Raw genomic sequence first — 22,348 nt, forward strand, 5'->3', positions numbered from 1 at the left:
TTCATTTTCATTTGTTTCCATGAATTTTTTTAATTCTTCTTTAATTTTCTGGTTGACCCATTCATTCTTTAGTAGGATGCTCTTTAGCCTCCATGTATTTGAGTTCTTTCCAACTTTCCTCTTGTGACTGAGTTCTAGTTTCAAAGCATTGTGGTCTGAAAATATGCAGGGAATGATCCCAATCTTTTGGTACTGGTTGAGACCTGATTTGTGACCTAGGATGTGATCTATTCAGGAGAATATTCCATGGGCACTAGAGAGGAATGTGTATTCTGTTGCTTTGGGATGGAATGTGCTGAATATATCTGTGAAGTCCATTTGGTCCAGTGTGTCATTTAAAGTCTTTATTTCCTTGTTGATCTTTTGCTTAGACGATCTGTCCATTTCAGTGAGGGGGGTGTTAAAGTCCCCTACTAATATTGTACTGTTGTCGATGTGTTTCTTTGCTTTTGTTATTAATTGGCTTATATAATTGGCTGCTCCCATGTTAGGGGCATAGGTATTTACAATTGTTAAATCTTCTTGTTGGATAGACCCTTTAAGTATGATATAGTGTCCTTCCTCATCTCTTATTATAGTCTTTGGTTTAAAATCTAATTTGTCTGATATAAGGATTGCCACCCCAGCTTTCTTTTGATGTCCATTAGCATGGTAAATGGTTTTCCACCCCCTCACTTTCAATCTGGGGGTGTCTTTGGGTCTAAAATGAGTCTCTTGCAGACAGCATATCGATGGGTCTTGTTTTTTTATCCAATCTGATAGCCTGTGTCTTTTGATTGGGGCATTTAGCCCATTTACATTCAGGGTAACTATTGAAAGATAGGAATTCAGTGCCATTGTATTGCCTGTAAGGTGACTGTTACTGTATATTGTCTGTGTTCCTTTCTGGTGTATGTTACTTTTAGGCTCTCTCTTTGCTTAGAGGACCCCTTTCAATATTTCTTGTAGGGCTGGTTTCGTGTTTGCAAATTCCTTTAGTTGTTGTTTGTCCTGGAAGGTTTTTATTTCTCCTTCTATTTTCAACGACAGCCTAGCTGGATATAGTATTCTTGGCTGCATATTTTTCTCATTTAGTGCTCTGAAGATATCATGCCAGTCCTTTCTGGCCTGCTAGGTCTCTGTGGATAGGTCTGTTGCCCATCTAATGCTTCTACCACTGTAGGTTACAGGTCCCTTGTCCCGAGCTGCTTTCAGGATTTTCTCTTTGTCTCTGAGACTCAGAAGTTTTACTATTAGATGTCGGGGTGTTGACCTATTTTTACTGATTTTGAGGGGGGTTCTCTGTGCCTCCTGGATTTTGATGCCCGTTTCCTTCCCCAAATTAGGGAAGTTCTCTGCTATAATTTGCTCCAATATACCTTCTGCCCCCCTCTCTCTTTCTTCTTCTTCTGGGATCCCAATTATTCTAATATTGTTTCGTCTTATGGTATCACTTATCTCTCGAATTCTGCCCTCATGATCCCATAGTTGTTTATCTCTCTTTTTCTCAGCTTCTTTATTTTCCATCATTTGGTCTTCTATATCACTCATTCTCTCTTCTGTCTCATTTATCCTAGCAGTTAGAGTCTCCATTTTTTATTGCACCTCATTAATAGCCTTTCTGATTTCGACTTGGTTAGATTTGAGTTCTTTTATTTCTCCAGAGAGGGTTTCTCTAATATCTTCCATGCTTTTATCAAGCCCAGCTAGTATCTTTAAAATTGTCATTCTGAACTCTATTCTGACATCTTACTAATGTCCGTATTGATTAGGTCCCTGGCAGTCGGTACTGCCTCTTGTTCTTTTTTCTGAGGTGATTTTTTCCGTCTTGTCATTTTGTTCAGAGGACAATAGATGAATGAGAGAACAAAATGCTAACAGGGTAACAACGACCCCAGAAAAATATACACTAAACAAATCAGAAGAGACCTGAAACCGGGGGAAAAGAAAGGGAAAGAAAGAAAAAAGAAAAAAAAAAGAAAAAGATTTAAAAAAAAAAGAATATGATCAAATATGATCAGGGTGGTGCATAGATCAGTGCCACACATTAGATTTTGGGCATATTTTGGTCTGTTAGAAGAAAGTGCCTCCCAAAATTTTAAAGAAAGAAAAACTTATATATGCACAAAAATAAGCATAAATACGATGCAGGGATGGAATATGACTGTAAAGATGAAAATTATAGGGGCGCCTGGGTGGCTCAGTCAGTTGAGTGTCTGCCTTCGGCTCAGGTCATGATCCCAGGGTCCTGGGATCGAGCCCCACATCGGGCTCCCTGCTCTGCAGGAAGCCTGCTTCTTCCTCTCCCACTCCCCCTGCTTGTGTTCCCTCTCTGTGTCTCTTTGTCAAATAAAAAAAAAAAAAAAGATGAAAATTATAAAAGATTTTATAAAAGGAATTGATAAGAAGTTGGTTAAAAAAAGAAAGAAGAGGAATTAAAAAAAAAAAAGGGAGAGAATGAGATCAGGCAGGAGACTAGAACAAAACCATACACTAGAGATTTAGGGTATATTTTGGTCTGTTAGAAGAAACTGTATCCCAAAATTTTAAAGAGAGAACAACTTATATATATACCAAAAATAAGGTTAACTACTATGAAGAGATAGAATATGACTCTAAAAATGAAAAATAAAAATGATTTTTTTTTTTTAAAGATTTTATTTATTTATTTGAGAGAGAGAATGAGACAGAGAGAGAGAGAGCATGAGAGGGGGGAGGATCAGAGGGAGAAGCGGACTCCCCGCTGAGCAGGGAGTCCGATGCGGGACTCGATCCCGGGACTCCAGGATCATGACCTGAGCCGAAGGCAGTCGCTTAACCAACTGAGCCACCCAGGCGCCCTAAAAATGATTTTTAAAAACAGGGATTGATAAGATATTGGTTGAAAAAGGGAAAAAGAAAAATTCCAAAAAAAAAAAAAGAAAATTAAAAAAATTAACTTTGAAAGACTAAAGAATCAGGGGAAAAAAGCCATGAATTCTATGTGCGGTATTCCCCTAGCGCTGGCGTTCTGCCATTCTCATTGATCTGTAAACTTGGTATTGGCTGGCTGTTCTTGCTGACCTTCTGGGGGAAGGGCCTGTTGCCGTGGTTCCCAAATGTCTTTGCTGGAGGCGGAATTGCCCCGCCCTTGCCGGGTCCAGGCTGAGTAATCTGCTCAGGTTTTCTCTCAGGAGCTTTTGTTCCCTGAAAGCTTTCCGTAGGGCTTCGGAGGACAAGAGTGAAAATGGTGGCCTCCCAATCTCCACCCCGGAGGAGCCGAGAACTCGTGGCACCGCTCCTCAGTGCGCCCCCAGAGAAAAGCAGTCAGTCACTCCCGTCTCCCCGGTCTCCGGCCGCACTCCATGCTCACCCAGCCTGTGACCGAGCGTTTCTATCTCTGGTACACAGCCCCATGTGGAGTCTCGAAACCCAGCAGATCCCTGCAGTGCGCTCCCACACCGCTCCTCCCGGGGGAGGAAGGGGAGTCTCCCCGGATCTGCCACTTGTTGGGTCCCTGCTGGAGGAGCAGTGGCCCGACTGTGCCGCGGATCACGGTTTATGGCAACCCCGAGCTGAGAGCCCGCTCCTCTGCTCCGTCTCTGCAGCGGGCTTCCCCGCTCCAATACCTGGGAGCTCTGCTGCACTCAGGCAGACCCGGTCTTTCTGTGGCCCCAAGGGTCCTGAGACCACACTGTCCCAGCGAGGGTTCCACCCCCCGCTTAGCCACTGGAGCGACGTCCCTCAGCGGAGCCGACTTCTAAAAGCTCCGCGGCTCTATCACTTACAGGTAGCAGCTGAAAGAGGCCCCCTCCCCCACCGTCTATCTTCCCGAATATTGCCTCGGATTCACTTCTCCGCACATTCTACCTTCCAGAAAGTGGTCGGTTTTCTGTTCAGAGAGTTGCTGCTATTCTTTTCTTCGATCTCCTATTGAGTTCGTAGGTGTTCAGAATGCTTTGATCCCTAATCTAGCTGAATTCCTGGGACCAGATGAAATTTAGGTCTCCTACTCCTCCGCCATCTTGCTCCTGATATCTCATTCCCTTTTTTTAAATGAACCTCACACTCAATATTCCTGCGTATGGATAAATTTTATTTTTATTTTTTAAAGATTTTATTAATTTATTTGAGAGAGAGAGAGAGGACAAGCGGTGGGGAGAGGCAGAGGGAGAGAGAGAGAAGCAGACTTCCCTCCAAGCAGGAAGCCCAATTCGGGGCTTGATTCCAGGACTCGGAGACCATGACCCAAGCCGAAGACAGACCCTTAACCGACTAAGCCACCCAGGCACCCCATGGATAAAGTTTAAACTATGAAGGTGATACAAGTATAAAATGTTGCACATGAAAGAAACAACCACAGCTTCTCTCTCCTCAGCTCAAACTACCAACTTCTCATCTGCTTCCTTACTCCATGTTATACTGCCATGCTCTAACTGGGGGAAGAACAGGCAGAACCATTGTTGTTCAGGGGGATACAGGGCATAGAATCCCAGTAAAGCAAGCAGCTAGCACCCACCCCCCACAAAATTACATGTATATTACTCTTACAACTATCTATAGCATACATCCATGCAAAAATGGAAGCAACTTACTTACAATTTCCCCTCTAATGTTGTTATTAATTAAAAAAACACCAATACAAATCAAATGACATTAAATGGACAGTACCTTAACATGACTGTTTAGTATATTACTTAACACCAGGAAAAGGCTGTCAGGTATGGTTTGGAAATATTTATAAACCTATCCCCTAGGAAAGAAAAAGGATCCCTTCTAGTTTCACCTTTATAATCCTATACCAATGAAGCTGTGTAATGTTGAGAATGCCCTACTGTAAAATATCAAAGCAACAGTAAACCACACCAACCTGAGTCTACTAAGTAACTAGGAAAATAAGAATAAACAGACCTTCAGAAATTTCTTTGTCCAGGGATTCTAGCTCTTCTTCAATTTCAGTTTTAACTTTTAACAAAACTTCTTGATCCAGAGGTTGTGAAGCTATGAGAGAGAGAGAAGCCATTAGAATATGGGTAGTATTTTAACTATTTAAGTCAGAAAATACAAATCAAAACTCATTATCAAGGCTACTGGGCTCAGAGATACTTAAAAGATGAGGACACTGAAGCTTGAGTAGGTTAGACCACCACAATGGAGGAGCTGTGAATCAAACTCAGGTCAGTCTGAATATAAAATCATTAATCCAGGGGCACCTGGGTGGCTCAGTTGGTTGGGTGTCTGCCTTCAATTCAGGTCGTGGTCCCAGGGTCCTGGTATCGAGCCCCGAGTTCTGCTTCTCCCTCTCCCTCTGCCCCTCCCCTCCATTTGTGCATGCTCTCTCTCTCTCTCAAATAAATAAATAAAATCTTTTAAAAAAAATCATTAATCCAGGCTGTGTCCTCCTCATCTTCTAGTTGGGAAGCCAGGAAGGAAATATCTCAGAAACATTTTTGACATAACAATAGAAAAAGAAACCTGAGAAGTTGTCTCGGTAAGTAATAAATGTCTTCAAAAATTGATATTCATGGTCCTTTATCTTCACATCTTCATGCAAACTGCAGCTCAAGAGAAGGCCTATTATCCTCAGATTTATATCCTCCAACTTAAGAGAACTATGGGCATACCAAAAATACTGGCCACAAGCTATTATCATGTAGTAAAAGGAAAGGAAGGTCTTGGTCTGTGGCACAGAATGGAGAACAAAGGGGAAAAGCACTGAAGGAGAAAATGACACAAGATGCTTTAAAATCTACTAATTTTGGGGCACCTGGGTGGCTCAGTTGGTTAAGCGTCTGCCTTTGGCTCAGGTCATGATCTCAGGGTCCTGGGATCGAGCCTCACATCGGGCTCTCTGCTCGGCGGGAAGCCTGCTTCTCCCTCTCCCACTCCCCCTGCTTGTGTTCCCTCTCTTGCTGTGTCTCTCTCTGTCAAATAAATAAAATCTTTAAAATAAATAAAATAAATAAATAAATAAATAAAATAAATAAAATAAAATCTACTAATTTCTCCTGCCTCAACATTTCATCTAAAATACTGAATACAAATATGACACCCCACACCTCTCACATTCAGAATAGACTTACAGACACATTTCCAGTGCTTTTTCAATTGTTTATATCACTGTTTTCTACCACTGATAAGTTTTAGAAAGAGATGGATTTACCATTTGTATGTTTTGACTTTCTGCAAGCAAATAAAAGCTGAATTAAAGGATGAGCTTATTAATTTAGACCAAGCAACTTGATTATTTTAAGATTTTATTTTTAAATAATCTCTACAACCACCATGGGGCTCAAATTCATAACCCCAAGATTGAGTCCCATGTTCTACCAACTGAGTCAGCCAGGCGCCCCTAGACCAAGAAATTTGATTATTATAGCATCCCTATGTCTTTAAAAATACCTTTCAAAAACAAAAGGTTGACTGCTTCAACATTTCACAGATTTTTTATTAGTTTTCAAATTTAAAGTTGACAAAAATAATTTTCCTTTAGGTAACATAAAACACTTTCCTTCTAAGCTGAGACTAAACAAAATAAAACTTAAAATAATTTTTTTGTGAAAAAAAAAAGTTCCTTAGGTATTTCTAGTTGAAGCATAACACAAAGGATCTCTTCAACGTCATGATTAATATATTTGCTTAATGACATTTCACTTATCATTTCTGCCTATATCAATACCTTACATGAAATTATGTACATAAAAACTAAAGCATTATATAAAACAAACACAATCTATTATGCAAAATGTGAAGACAATGTATCCTAGGAAAAATGTAATCTTCATAAATTGTCCTAAGCATAAAAGTCCATCTTTAAAGGCAGGCTCCCCCCTAATTTTTTTAATTGTGGTAAAATACATGTAACATAAATTTTCCATCTTAACTATTTTTAAATGTGTAGTCAGCTGTATTACTTACATTCATAATGTTGTACTACCATCACCACCATTCATCTCTAGAATTTTCGACACCTTTTTTTTAAGGATTTTTTAATAATTATTTATTTGAGAGAGAGAGAGGGAAGGAGGGAAGGAACAAGCTCAGGGGGAGGAGCAGAGGGAGAGGGATAGAATTCTCAGGCAGACTCCCCACTAAACACTCAGCCTGACTCAGGGCTCAATCCCAGGACCCTAAGATCATGACCTGAGCCAGAATCAAGAGTCGGACACTTAACCGACTTAGGCACTGAGGCATCCCAAGAACTTTCTACATCCTGAAAAACCAAAACTCTATACCCACTAAACAATAACTCCCCATTCCTTCCTTTCCCCCGAACCCCAGCTCCTGGCAACCTCCACTCTACTTTCTGTCTCTCCAATTTGACTACACTAAGTACTTTATGTAAGTGAAATCATACAGTATTTGTCTTTGGAGACTGGCTTATTTTGCTTAGAGATAGACTTTTAATAAATCTTAAGTACTGTGTGTAATTATAATAGGTTTTCCTTTTTAAAAAAATATTTTATTTATTTATTTGAGAGAAAGAGAGAGACAGCGTGAGCAAGGGGAGGAACAGAGGGAGAGGAACAAGCAGACTGAGCTGAGTGCAGAGTCTGACACAGGGCTTGATCCCACAACCCTGAGATCATGACCTGGTCCAAAATCAAGAGTCATGTACTCAACCAACTGCATCACCCAGGCACCCCTAACAGGTTTTCCTTTTAGAAATAATTTGCAAACTTTTAGATGGCTCTGCAACAGCACTGATTAATGTAACTATACTAGGTAAAGTGATACCCAGAATATATCGTGACATTATTAAAACAAGGCAAACACAGACTAGGAAATTAATTTAAGGTCAATCTTATCTCTTTCAATGAAATTCTCTCTCTCCCTTCTGGCTTCCTGGAAGGCGGATCAATAAAGTGGAAGATAAGCTTTGGAGTCAACCATTCTAGATCATCACTACATGTGACCTTAGGAAAATAATCTTGAGCCTTTCCTCTTATGTGAAATGGGAAAATAAAACCTACCTCAAAAGGATGTTGTCAAGGCTAATGAGATAAGTCCCATTACATTTTAGGTAGTAAACAGATAGCTCAACAGATAGTAGCTCCCACTCACCAATCCTTTGGATTCCCTAAAATGTTACTATTTGATAGTGATCTTTCCCCAGATCTTGTCTCTGTGAACAGGATCAGGTCATCATAGATTTCTAATCAATGATGCTTATACAGAATCTGTTTTCAGTACTGTAAGAGTTTGGATCAGCAGGACCAACCTTCTGACAGTCTACATAATGCCAAGTAATATGAAATAGGGTTATTATATTATATTGTATATGGCTTAATATCAGTTGATCTAAAACTAATCTTTTTTTCCCCTGAGCACATATCCAACAGAGTTTAGTTAATTTACATTCAAAAATTCAGGGATGCCTGGGTGGCTCAGTCGTTAAGCGTCTGCCTTTGGCTCAGGTCATGATCTCAGGGTCCTGGGATTGAGCCCCGCATCGGGCTCCCTGCTCAGTGGGAAGCCTGTTTCTCCCTCTACCACTCCCCCTGCTTGCGTTCCCTCTCTCGCTGTGTCTCTCTCTGTCAAATTAATAAATAAAATCTTTAAAAAAAAAAATTTTACGTTCAAAAATTCAGAAGGAAAGTTAAGTTTTTAAAATGTGAGGGCACAGGGGCACCTGGGTGGCTCAGTTGGTTAAGCGACTGCCTTCGGCTCAGGTCATGATCCTGGAGTCCCGGGATCGAGTCCCACATCGGGCTCCCTGCTCAGCAGGGAGTCTGCTTCTCCCTCTGACCCTCCCCCCTCTCATGCTCTCTGTATCTCATTCTCTCTCTCAAATAAATAAATAAAATCTTTAAAAAAAAAAAATAAATAAAATAAAATGTGAGGGCACATTTCACAATAAATTCATCTGGGCAGTTTTACTAAGAAGCTACCTTCCTGAATACAAGAAGTTCCATGGTTTTCTGTTTCCAGGTGTGACTGGTCTGTAAAAGACTTGCCTTCAAACTTTCTCCAGGCTCAAATAATCTCTTACATCCAACAACGTAAGAATTTTGATCAATCACTGTCATGAATTATAGTGAATGAAAGTGTTTTTAATGGAAATCCTTCTCTTAAATCTCTTAAATCCTGGGTGGCTCAGTCATTGAGTGGCTGCCTTCGGCTCGGGTCGTGATCCCAGGGTCCTGGGATCGAGCCCCGAGTCGGGCTCCCTGCTCCGCGGGAAGACTGCTTCTCCCTCCCACATCCCCTGCTTGTGTTCCCTCTCTCGCTGTGTCTCTCTCTGTCAAATAAATTAAAAAAAAAAAAAAAAGAGAAATCCTTCTTTTACCTGCAGGTACTCCTTCAATCATACTTCTAAGACAGAAGTAGGATAACAACCATGCTGAAAGTTTTGGTTAGCCTTTTAAGTTCCATGTTTGTTCTTGACTTGCCCTTATTCAGAAATGTAGAGCACCTAAACGTTTCAGATTCTTGCTAGAGAATACAACCTGTTGGATCTTTTCTTCTTATAAAGATTTATTTATTTATTTGAAGGGGGAGGGGCAGAGGTAGAGAGAGAATCTCAAGCAGACTCCCCACTGAGCACAGAGCCCAACCCAGGGCTTGATCTCACAACCTGAGCCAAAATGAAGAGTCAGCCGTTCAAACTGACTCAGCCACCCAGGTGCTCCGAATCTGTTTTTCAGTCTGACATGAGAGGTAATCCCTCCATTCCTCTACATTCTAGATTTTATCCTCATAGTAAGCTGGATCATTAGAGAAGTACATACATATAACCTAGGTCCCCAAAGAGTGTTAACTAGTTGTTTTAACGAGGCTGCACTTTGGTGTCATTTCCTTAGCTTTTATCCAGAATCACATTAAGAGACAGCGTTCTGAAAGCTAATACCATGTTTGATATTCACAACATCTTCTTCTACATTTCTCTGTGCCCTACTTAATAAAGCTCTAAGTGAAAAAATATATATATTTTAAAGAATAATGTTCCACTTAAAAGAAAATAGTATAGCTTCTAGTTACGGAAAAAGAAATCTGGAACTAAGTATACCTTCACTTGTTTTTGGCTTTTGCCTCAGAACCAAATACACTGCTCAATGCTAGTATTACCATATGGGACCTTAGAGCCTACGCATCTGTGTTCTATTATTCACACTAAGGAAATGTATAGTTTTCCTACTCTGATCTCATTTATTAGAATATTTTTATTTAATTAATTCATTTAGATTTTTCCATTATTTGCTATTACAAGCCACATTAAATTATATGTGGTAAGGACTTTTAAAAAAATTCATTCAAATTCCTGCCCAGTATGAACTCACTGCCAACTTCTTCACTAATAAAAAGGATATATTATAACTACATTTTTATCTAACCTGGACTGCTCTTCCTCTTCCTGATTATTCAAATTCTGTCCACCCCTTCAAGGACCAATTTAAGTCTCTCTACTACTCCACAGTATCTTCTTCACTGACTACTACCGTATCACTGCTGTTTGAACATTCATATTATTCCTTCTATGCCACATAGTGTAATACTGAAGTATATCCTGTCTAATACTGTTCAATGATTTTATAGTTTATTATCATTCTGACCACATTATAAGCTATTTGAGATGCTCCCTTTGTCCTAGACTTGTGTCCAGTATGGACTAAAAAAGTACTCAAAAACTTGATAGTGATGGCTATCACTGTCACTATGATCAAGACTCAAATGACTACAATGTATAGATATACATGTATAGATGACAACATTGCTGGGGAGAGAGAACACTTAAGGGGAAAAAAACACAAAAAAATTAAGAAAAAAACCAATAAAATTAAAGTTATTTATAAATTAAAGGAATTAAAAAAAAGTTATCAGGGGTGCCTGGGTGGCTCAGATGGTTAAGCATCTGCATTTAGCTTGGGTCATGACCCCAGGGTCCTGGGATCAAGCCCTGCATCAAGCCCCGCATCGGGCTCCCTGCTAGGCGGGGGGCCTGCTTCTCCCCCTCCCTGTGCTTCTCCCCCTGCTCATAGTCTCTCTCTATCTCTGTGTCTTTAATGAATTAAAAAAAAAAAAAAACCTTAAAAAAAAAAGTTATCAGTAATTTTGAGGCTAGCTCAAATGACAAAAAATAAGAAGTCATTTTACATAAGACAATAAGAGTACAGACCAACCACATACATAGAACACTAACTAGACTATTTATGGTGATGGAATTGTGAAAGAGAATATTATAAAAGAGGAATGGAAAGAATAAGGCCTCAACTATTATCTCCATGCTTATGGGAGTTTTAGTCAATGCCTGAATCACTGAATTTTAGATTTGGGAAGATCTGTAATATAAAGGCCATCTAGTTCATCCTCCTCATTATATGAAGAATATGGGACTTACAGAAGTTGAAATGATTCACCCAGGCTCAAATAAATCATATTAAAACAAGATTAGAAAGTAGATCTTCTGGGGGCACCTGGCTGGCTCAGTCCATAGAGCATGACTCTTGATCTTGAGGTTGTGAATTTGAGCCTCATGTTGGGTACAGAGATTACTTAAGAATCTTAGATGTTCTTTTTTTTTTTTTTAAAGATTTTATTTATTTATTTGACAGAGAGAGACACAGCGAGAGAGGGAACACAAGCAGGGGGAGTGGGAGAGGGAGAAGCAGGCCTCCCGCCGAGCAGGGAGCCTGATGCGGGGCTCGATCCCAGGACCCTGAGATCATGACCTGAGTCGAAGGCAGATGCTTAACGACTGAGCCACCCAGGTGCCCCAAGAATCTTAGATGTTCTGAAAAGTAAAATTATTAGTGAATTCTAAAACATGATAATTTTTGATGTACAGTGAAAAATAAGGATTACATGAATGTTTTATCTGCCATCTGTCTCTACATACCTAAAACATATACACACCCACACACCCAATCACACCACCACCAGCACTACCACCATGCCACAAAGTAAATGACAATAATGTCTTGGTTACCATATGCCTCACCCGCCAGATTAAAGAAAAGCAGCTGATTAAAGGAGTGTCTATTCTCATGAGACTAATGTGATGCTGATTACACACGACAAGTTGTCATACTTGATAATAAGCCATGTGGAAAACCTAAACCAGAAAAAGTCTACTGCTGTCAGGACACAAAAGGCTATTTATTTAGCAAACCAATGACACAGACAGATTCAGTGATTTTCATTTAATCACCTCCCAACCCAGACTTTCAAAGGCAAAGAGCTATGCAGTATCACCAATGCAGCATAAATCCTCCGCTATAAACCCAGAGAAAAATGTTTGAAAGACAAACAAACTTTAGCACACCAAATCCCACCCACTTCAGTGTAAAACCAAGAGTCAAGTGAGTCAGCAATCATCATATTCCAGCCTGAAATACACTCAGGGCTTTCAAAGTGAATATCAGATCAACAAGTTTAGAATAGTTGTATGGGCAGAGCAAAATGCTTTCTAAATCTATGGGTCTCCAAACTGAATGCACAATAAAATTACTAAGCAAATATATTAAAAATACAGATTCCCAAACCCTATCATGGAGCATCTGGTTTAATAGGTCTGGGGTAGGGCTCCATGATTTTTTTTAGGATTTTTTTTTTTTTAAGTAATCTCTACACCCAACCATGGGGCAGGAACTTACAACCAGAAGATGGAGTCACATGCTCTACCGACTAAGTCAGCCAGGCGCACCCATGATTTTTTTTTTTTTAAGATTTTATTTATTTATTTGAGAGAGAGAGCAAGTGAGGGAAAGAGCATGAGCATGGGGAGGGGCGGAGGGAGAGAAGCAGACTCCCTGCCAAGCAGGGAGCCCGATGTGGGCCTGGATCCCAGCACCCCAGGATCATGACCTGAGGGGAAGGCAGACGCCCAACCGACTGAGCCACCCAAGTGGCCCCCCATGATCTTTTTTTAAATAAGCATTCAGGCAGTTAGTCTTGACAAACACTGCTTTAAAAAACCCAAATAAGGGGCACCTGGGTGGCTCAGTCAATTAAGCAACTGCCTTCTGCTCAGGTCATGATCTCAGGATCCTGGGATCCAGCCTGGCAACAGGCTCCCTGCTTGGCAGGGAGTCCGCTTCTCCTTCTGCCCCTCCCCCCATTCATGCTCGCTCTCTCTCTCTCTCTCAAATACATAAATAAAATCTTAAAAAAAAACCCACCCAAATAGTTATAATCAAATTAAAAACATCTACTAAACATACAGATATGGTTCAATTATTCACTCAATAGCAAAAACAATACCCCAAATGATACCATAGTAGACAGATTTTTAAAAAGTACAAAATAGCCTTTTGCCTCATTGCATCTGAGAGAGCAAGATGGGTCACCAGCAGCTCTATTGGAGCCATCCCAGAAAATTCAGCCAGGGTTCTCATTCTTGCCACATCTGCTCAAACCTGCACGGTCTGATCCGGAAATCTGGCCTCAATATGTGCCCCAGTGTTTCCGTCAGTACACGAAGGATAGAGGCTTCATTAAGCTGGATTAAGCGAATTTCCTTGAATGGGTCATCCAAGAGACCTACCTTAACTGCAGAAATCCAACATATGTACCTTCATGCTAACTCATTGTACATAAAAATACTTCAGTTATGAATGTTTAAAAAATAGGTTCCAGTGTTCCCACACCCCAAGGTATCTTGCACATGGGGAGACAGATTTGAAAGAGGACATATTTGAAGGAAAAGAATACAGGGAAATTTCATCACGCACCCACTCAAAGTCTGATTTCAGGATCAAATATCTGTTCCTGATAGAAAAGCTGAGAAAAGAATGAAACAGTACACATCTCCAGAAATAATGAACTGAATCAAAATCTGGGATGGGGTTATAGATGGCAATACCCTCCAAATTGACCTACAGATTCAATGCAGTCCCTTTCAAAATTCCAACTGCAGGGCGCCTGGCTGTCTCAGGCCATGGAGCATACGAACTACTCTTGATCTTAGGGTTTTAAGTTCGAACCCCACTTTGGTTGTAGAGATTACTTAAAAATTATATCTTAAAAAAAAAAAAATTCCAACTGCCTTTTTTCCAGAAATGGATAAAACAATCCTAAAATTCATATAGAATTGCAAGAGACACAAAATAGTCAAAGTGATTTTGAAAAAGAAGAACAAAGTAGAAGGACTCAAACTTTATAATTTCAAAACTTACTACAGAGCTATAACATGATAGTATGGTTATGGAATAAAGACAGACCGATAGACCAATGGAATCTAATTGAGAGGCCAGAAATAAATCCATATATTTAAGGTCAATTGATTTTTTTAAAAGATTTTATTTATTTATTTGAGAGAGAGAGAATGAGAGAGAGAGAGCATGAAAGGGGGGAAAGTCAGAGGGAGAAGCAGACTCCCTGCTGAGCAGGGAGCCCAATGCGGGACTCGATCCTGGGACTCCATGATCATGACCTGAGCTGAAGGCAGTTGCTTAACCAACTGAGCCACCCAGGTGCCCTTAAGGTCAATTGATTTTTGACAAGGGAACCAAGACCATTCAACAGGGGAATGAAGAAACTTTTCAACAAATGGTGCTGGGAGAACTGCATATTCCCATGCAAAATAATGAATCTACATGCCTACTTCACAGCATATACAAAAATTAGTTCAAAATGGATCAAAGATCTAAAATTTTTTAAAGTTTTTTTTTAAGTAATCTCTACACCCAACACAGGACTTGAACGCACAACACCGAGATCAAGAGTTGCACACTCCACCAACCAAGCCAGCCAGGCACCCCTAACAAAGATCTAAATTTAAAAGCTAAAACTATAAAACTCTTAAAAGGAAACATAGGTGAAAATGTGCATGACTCTGGATTAAGTAATGGCTTCTTAGATATGACACCAAAATCATAAGAAATCAAAGAAAACACAGATAAACTGGACTTCATAAAAATTAAAAATGTATATCAAAGTACACTACCAACACAAACAACAGAATGAAAGAGAATATCTGAAATCATGTATCTGATAAGGGTCTGGTATCTAAAATACATAAAGAATTCTTAAGGGCACCTGGGTGCCTCAGTCGGTGAAGCGTCTGCCTTCAGCTCAGGTCACGATCCCAGAGTCCTGGGATGGAGCCCCGTGTCCAGCTCCCTGCTCAGCAGGGATCCTGATTCTCCCTCTTCCTCCTGCTCCCCCAGCTTGTGCTCTCTCTCTCTCTGGCAAATAAAATAAATAAAATCTTTAAAAAATATAAAAATAAAGAATTCTTATAGCTCAACAATAGAAAGACAAATAACCCAATCAAAAAAGGGCAAAGGATAAGAATAGACATTTCTCCAAAGATATGCAAATGACCAATAAGCACATGAAAAGATGTTCAACATCATTAGCATTAGGGAAATGAAAATTAAAAACATAGTGAGATACCACCACACACCCACTAGAGTAGCTATAATCAAAAACAGCAATGATAGCAAGTTTGGCAAAGACAGAGAGAAACTGGAACCCCCATACATTGCTGGTAGAAACCCAAAATGATACAACCACTGTGGAAGACAGCTTGGTAGTTTGTTACAACTAAAGATAGTCTTACCATACGATCTAGCAATCATGCTCCTTGGTATTTACCCAAATGAGATGAAAACTTCTATCAACACAAAAACTGGCACATGAATGTTTAAAACAACTTTATTGGGGCGCCTGGGTGGCTCAGTCGTTAAGCGTCTGCCTTCGGCTCAGGCCATAGTCCCAGGGTCCTGGGATCAAGCCCCGCATCCGGCTCCCTGCTCAGTGGGACGCCTGCTTCTCCCTCTCCCACTGCCCCTGCTTGTGTTCCCTCTCTGGCTGTGTCTCTCTCTGTCAAATAAATAAATAAATAAAATCTTTAAAAATAAATAAATAAATAAATAAATAAAAATAAAACAACTTTATTCATAATTGTCAAAACATGGAAGCAATCAAGATGTTCTTCAATAGGTGAATGGAGAAACAAACTATGGTACATCCCTACAATGGAATATTATTCAGCAATAAAAGAAATGAGCTGTCACAATGAGACACCACACTTCACACCCATTAGGATGGCTACTATAAAACAAAACCATAAAACAGAGAACAAGTATTGGTGAGGATGTAGAGAAATTGGAACCCTTGTGTATTGCAGATGGGAATATAAAATGATGCAGCTACTGTGGAAAAAAGTAAGGCAGTTCTTCCAAAAATTAAACGTAGAATTACCATGTGATCCAGCAAACCTACACCTGAGTATATACCCACAAGAACTGAAAGCAGAGACTCAAATAGATGTTTGTAACACCAATGTTTACAGCAGCATTATTCACAATAGCCAAAAGGGAGAAATAACCCAAATGTCCATCAGCAGATGAATGGATAAGCAAAATGTGTGACATGCATACGTTAGAATATTATTCAGCCTTGGGGCGCCTGGGTGGCTCAGTCATTAAGCGTCTGCCTTCAGCTCAGGTCATGATCCCAGGGTGCTAGGATCGAGCCCCGCATCGGGCTCCCTGCTCAGCAGGGAGCCTGCTTCTCCTTCTCCCTCTGTCTACCACTCTGCCTACTTGTGCTCTCTCTCTGTCAAATAAATAAATAAAATCTTAAAAAAAAAAAAAAAAAATTTTTCAGCCTTAAAAAAGGAATGAGGGGCCTGGCTGGCTCAGTCGGTAGAGCATGTGACTCTCAATCTCAGGGTCATGACATTAAGCCCCATGTTGGGCACAGAGATTACTTAAAAAAAAAAGGAATGAGGGCGCCTGGGTGGCTCAGTTGGTTAAGCAACTGCCTTTGGCTCAGGTCATGATCCTGGAGTCCCGGGATCGAGTCCCACATCGGGCTCCCTGCTCGGCAGGGAGTCTGCTTCTCCCTCTGACCCTCCTCCCTCTCATGCTCTCTGTCTCTCATTCTCTATCAAATAAATAAATAAAATCTTAAAAAAAAAAAAAAGGAATGAAATTCTGATACATGCTATAGCATGGATGAACCCTAAAGACATTATGCTAAGGGGCACCTGGGTGGCTCAGTTGGTTAAGCGACTGCCTTCGGCTCAGGTCATGATCCTGGAGTCCTGGGATCGAGTCCCACATCGGGCTCCCTGCTCAGCAGGGAGTCTGCTTCTCCCTCTGACCCTCCCCCCTCTCATGTGCTCTCTCTCTCTCTCATTCTCGCTCTCTCAAATAAATAAATAAAATCTTAAAAAAAAAAAAAAGACATTATGCTAAGTGAAATAAGTCAGACCCAAAAGAACAAATATTATTTGATTCCACTCAAATGAGGTGCCTAGAAGAGTTAAATTCAGAGACAGAAAGTAGAATAGTGGTTGCCTGGGGCTGAAGGGAAGAGGGAAACATGGGGAGTGACTGCTTAATGGTTGAGTGAATAACAAACCAGTAGCACAGCTACATGTATTTGATAGTCACTTTACTAACAGATGAACTTACTCTCCTTTCTAACTTAAAAAAGAAATGTCTTATTAATAAATCCGTATTAATTACTTCAGCAACAAGGTGCTCTATCTTAATAAATGCAAAACTGTGCATAATAGAAGTTATTATTTGACATCAAATATGCAATTCAGCAAGACTTCTACTAGTCAGAGTATATAATCCAGAACAGGGTTGACTATATTCAGCACAAACTAACACTGTCTGGAAGAGCTGGCTAGTTCTGGGAAAGTGTAGAGTTAACTATTTATGGAAAAGTCTATAATCAGCACATGACTCAGGAAAAAATGAAAAACATTCAATGTGACAAAAATCTTGCATCATGAACTGGGTCACCTCCCTTAACCTCTCCTTCTCACGCTTACTGCTTCATGAACTTGAAACCAAACCCTACCCACATTACACCAATGGATGCTACCACAGATCCTATTTATAATAACATGGCATGAGAATAAGCTTTATATCACATTTTAGATAACAAATGGGATAGCAAAGCAGCAAAGACAGCAATAAGAACCTAATTTTTCCCTCTAAGAAGTTAGTCTTTCTTCTTAAATGCCACAGCCTAGAAGGGACATAAATCACACCACTCATATTTCAATGGCTAGGACCAGTCACATGGCCCTGCCTAAATGCAATGTTCCCATGCTCCTGGTAAGGAGATAAGAATTACATATGGGTGGGGGCGCCTGGGTGGCTCAGTTGGTTGGGCAACTGCCTTCGGCTCAGGTCATGATCCTGGAGTCCCGGGATCGAGTCCCGCATCGGGCTCCCTGCTCAGCAGGGAGTCTGCTTCTCCCTCTGACCCTCCCCCCCTCTCATGCTCTCTATCTCATTCTCTCTCAAATAAATAAATAAAATCTTTAAAAAAAAAAAAAATAATTACATATGGGTGAACATTAGTAATAGCTATCACAGGAGTCTACCATTCTAGAGCAGCAGTTTGAGGCATAAGCATGGTTTGTTTAAAATACAAGACAGGGGCACCTGGGTGGCTCAGATGGTTAAGCGTCTGCCTTCGGCTCGGGTCATGATCCCAGGGTCCTGGGATCGAGTCCCACTTCGGACTCCCTGCTCCACGGGAAGCCTGCTTCTCCCTCTCCCACTCCCCCTGCTTGTGTTCCTGCTCTATCTCTCTCTAATAAATAAATTTTAAAAATAATAATAATAAAATAAAATAAAATACAAGACAGTATGGGTGTCTGGGTGGCTCAGTCGTTTTAAGTGTCCAACTCTTGATTTCGGCTCAGGTTATGAACTCAGGGTCGTGAGATGGAGCCCTCTGGGTGTGGAGCCTGCTTAAGATTCTCTCTTCCCCCTACTTAAGATTCCCTCTGCCCCTCCCCCTTGGCTCTCAAGCTCTCTCTAAAAATTAAAATAAAGATAAAAATTAAAATAAAATAAAATACAAAACGGTAAGAGACATCAGATGCAATGACCAGATCATAGAAACCAATGAAAGTTTTGTAAAGTAGCCTTAGGGGAAGAGAATAACTGTGGGTTTCCAATATAAGAGGCAATGTTAGGAAGCTCAATATGCTTGTAGCATGCAAAATGCATGATGGGGAAGACATAAAGTGAAGGAGAAAAATTAGGAGACACTTGCAATAATTTGAGGCAGGACCTGTAGGATAATGGGAGAATCATCACAAAATTGGGACAGTTGGTAACAGCTGACAAAGAAAGAGGGCAAGAGGAGTCCCTGGCTGGCTCAATCAGTAGAGCATGTGACTCTTGATTTCGAGGTTGTGAGTTCAAGCGCCAGGCTGGGTGTAGAGATTACTAAACAAAGAAAAAGAAAAAGAAAGAGAGGGCAGGAAGCGAAGAAAAGAGCTAAAGAATGACTTCTAGGGGCACCTGGGTGGCTCAGTCGTTAAGCGTCTAACTTCAGCTCAGGTCATGATCTCAGGGTCCTGGTATCGAGCCCCGCATCGGGCTCCCTGCTCAGCAGGAAGCCTGCTTCTCCCTCTCCCACTCCCCCGGCTTGTGTTCCCTCTCTCACTGTGTCTCTCTCTGTCAAATAAATAAATAAATAAATAAATAAATATTTATCTTTAAATAAAATCTTAAAAAAAAAAAAAAGAATTGACTTCTATGTTTCAAGCCTGGGGTATTGTGAACAAATTATTGTAAACACAGGGGCTGGCTTAGAGGGGAAAATAAAAACCTGACTTCTAGACCTGGGTGTCTAATATTCACTAGTCACTAGCCACATGCAGGTTTTTTAAGTTTAAGTAGAAATTAAATAAAGTTAAAAATTCAGTTCCTTACTCACACTAGTCATATTTCAAGTATTCAACTATCTCCTGTGACTTGTGACTACAATATCGGACAGAGCAGATACAGAACATGTTCTTCACTGCACAAAGTTCTATTACATAGTATTTTTCTAAACGTATCAGGCTATAACTAATCAGAAGAAGGTTTTGGAAAAGTAAATGAAACTGGAAACTGAAAAGGAAAAGGTTTAAGGAATTTGTGAGCTCTCTGAAGGACTGTCATGTGCCCATTCCAAAGAAGGCTGCTGAATACCCTAAATGTCCTAAAGCAGGAGACTACAGATATTTATTTATTGAAACATGGACAGATGTTCAAATATGTTGTTAATTTTTATTTATTTTTTTAAAAAAAATATTTTATTTATTTATTTGAGAGACAGAGAGAGAGGGGAAGCACAGAGGGAGGGTGACAAGGAGAAGGAGACTCCCCGCTGAGCCCCAACATGGGGCTGGATCCCAGGACCCCGAGATCATGACCTGAGCCAAAGGCAGACACTTAACCAACTGAGCCACCCAAGTGCCCCTAAATATGTTAATTTTTAAAATGTTACCAAATGGCATATGTACCACCTCATTTTTAAAAACCATAAATGCAAATTTATATGTTCCTATATAAATGGGAAAAAATGTTAACATTTCATCATTTTAATTACTGGATTATAGAATTTTTCTTCTTACTTTCTTTTTTTTTTTTTACTTTTCTAAATACTTTCATATATATTAAAACATTTTAATAAAAAAAGAAATATGATTAAAGAATGGAAGTGACAAGGACATAGACCTGGGCTTAAGATAAACAATAACAGCATTTAGTTTTGTGCATAAATGCATTGTGCTCCTTGATAATAATGAGAAAAATAAGGTTCCCCGCACTGATATCAGGTGTCAGCAAACTATAACCCGTGGGCCAGATGTGCATGTTTTTCTATAGCCCATGAGCCAAGAATGATTTTTACATCTTTAAATGATTGAAAAAAATAAAAAGATTAATATTTTATGACATAAAAATTATAGGAAATTCAGTCCCTATAAATAAAATTTACCTGGAATATAGCCATACTCGTTCATGTATTATCTGTGGTTGCTTTGTGCTACAATGGCAGAAATGCATGGTTGCGACAGAGTCTGTGTGGGGTGTCCTCACAGCTTCACACTGTTGCATAGCACATTACATACTGCAGTGGCACAATATACCACAACTTTTATTTACCCGTGCATAAAAAAGTGGACTTTGAATATCCTGCTTTTAAGGATTATTTTGTTATCAAATTAGATGGCAAAGTATCGTACTTACTATGCAATGACATTATAACTATACTAGAAGCACACAATATACACTGATATTACCAGACTCATCAGAGTATTCCCAACTCACAGGAAAGCAAGTCAGAAAAATGAGAAAATTTAAAATGGAACTTTTTATCATAGAATTTCTTCATAAAAATAAAAAATGAAAATGAGGCTGCAACCAAAGTTAAGTTTCCACGGCTCAGCTGTCAGCCATGCAAAGAAAGCCATTTACTGATGTCAAGTTAATTAAACTGTGTTCAGCTAAAGCCCCTAAAGAGACATGTTATAAAAAAAAAAGTTTAAGATTATTAGTCTTTTGGAGAGAACAGTTGCTCAAGGAGTTGAGGACAATGGGAACAACATCAATAGTCAATTGAAATACAAGGCAAACAATTTTGAGTGGTTTTCTTTGGCTCTTGATGCCCTGACACTTGTCTGAAACTCCTCAGCTGTTCTTTATTGAAGGAGTCCATGCCGAGTTTGAAGTGACTAAAGAACTGCCATGCCTACACAGAATAATTACGGGTGAGAATATTTTCTAAAACATTGAGAAAACACTACTTCACTATAACCAAAAGTGGAATCTGCTAAGATGTGTTACCAATAATGGCAAAATACGTGTGGCACATAACAAGGCTTATTCGTTTGACAAAATTAGTTTGACAGAGATTGTGAAAATGTAAAGTATTCAAAACTTATGGTTATTCACAGAAGTATTCAGCAGTATGTACTCTGGAAAATACCTGAATCTATCTCATGATAAGGAACCAGGAGTTTCTTTTTTTTTTTCTTTTTTTTTTAAATTTTATTTATTTATTTGAGAGAGGGAGAGAGAACACAAGTAGGGAAAAGGGGCAGAGGGAGAGGGAGCAGACCACTTGCTGAACAGGGAGCCCGATGCAGGGCTGGATCCCAAGACCCTGGGATCAATCATGACCTGAGCAAAGGCAAACACTTAACCAACTGAGCCACCCAGGTGCACCAGGAACCAGGAGTTTCAACAGTGAACTTTATTTGCTGTGGAGGACTTAATTACTGTTTGTTCCATGAATTTTTGTCAGAAATAGAAGCTGAGGGCGTCCGTGGCTCAATTGGTTAAACGTCTGCCTTCGGCTCAGGTCATGATCCCAGGGTCCTGGGATAGAGCCCCGTGTCGGGCTCCCTGCTCAGCCAGGAGCCTGCTTCTCCCTCTGCCTGCCGCTCCCAGTGCTTGTGCACTCTTTCTCTCTCTCCCCCTCTGTCAAATAAATAAATAAAATCTTTATAAATAAATAAATAAATAAATAAAATAGAAGCTGAGTATCTTTTTTTTTTTTTAAAGATTTTATTTATGGGAAAGTCAGAAAGAACTCAAATACATGGAGGCTAAAGAGCATCCTACTAAAGAATGAATGGGTCAACCAGGAAATTAAAGAAGAATTAAAAAAATTCATGGAAACAAATGAAAATGAA

The 22,348-nt window shown here is 39.9% G+C and overlaps 1 protein-coding gene and 1 pseudogene across 3 annotated transcripts in view; one reads left to right on the plus strand and one right to left on the minus strand.

Annotated features, from left to right (window-relative positions):
• Positions 1 to 22,348, minus strand: part of BCL2L13 (BCL2 like 13) — an 89,509-nt gene that overhangs the window by 44,687 nt on the left and 22,474 nt on the right. For all 3 annotated transcript variants that reach the window (XM_032390771.1, XM_032390772.1, XM_032390773.1), the window contains one exon: positions 4,870 to 4,959. In XM_032390771.1, coding sequence (XP_032246662.1) covers positions 4,870 to 4,959 — 90 coding nt within the window. Of the gene's footprint in view, positions 1 to 4,869; positions 4,960 to 22,348 lie in introns of those variants that run through there.
• LOC116623554 lies at positions 13,082 to 13,866 on the plus strand (annotated as a pseudogene).

The sequence above is a fragment of the Phoca vitulina genome, unplaced genomic scaffold (genome assembly GCF_004348235.1).
Source record: "Phoca vitulina isolate PV1807 unplaced genomic scaffold, GSC_HSeal_1.0 scaffold59, whole genome shotgun sequence".
Lineage (NCBI taxonomy): Eukaryota > Metazoa > Chordata > Mammalia > Carnivora > Phocidae > Phoca > Phoca vitulina.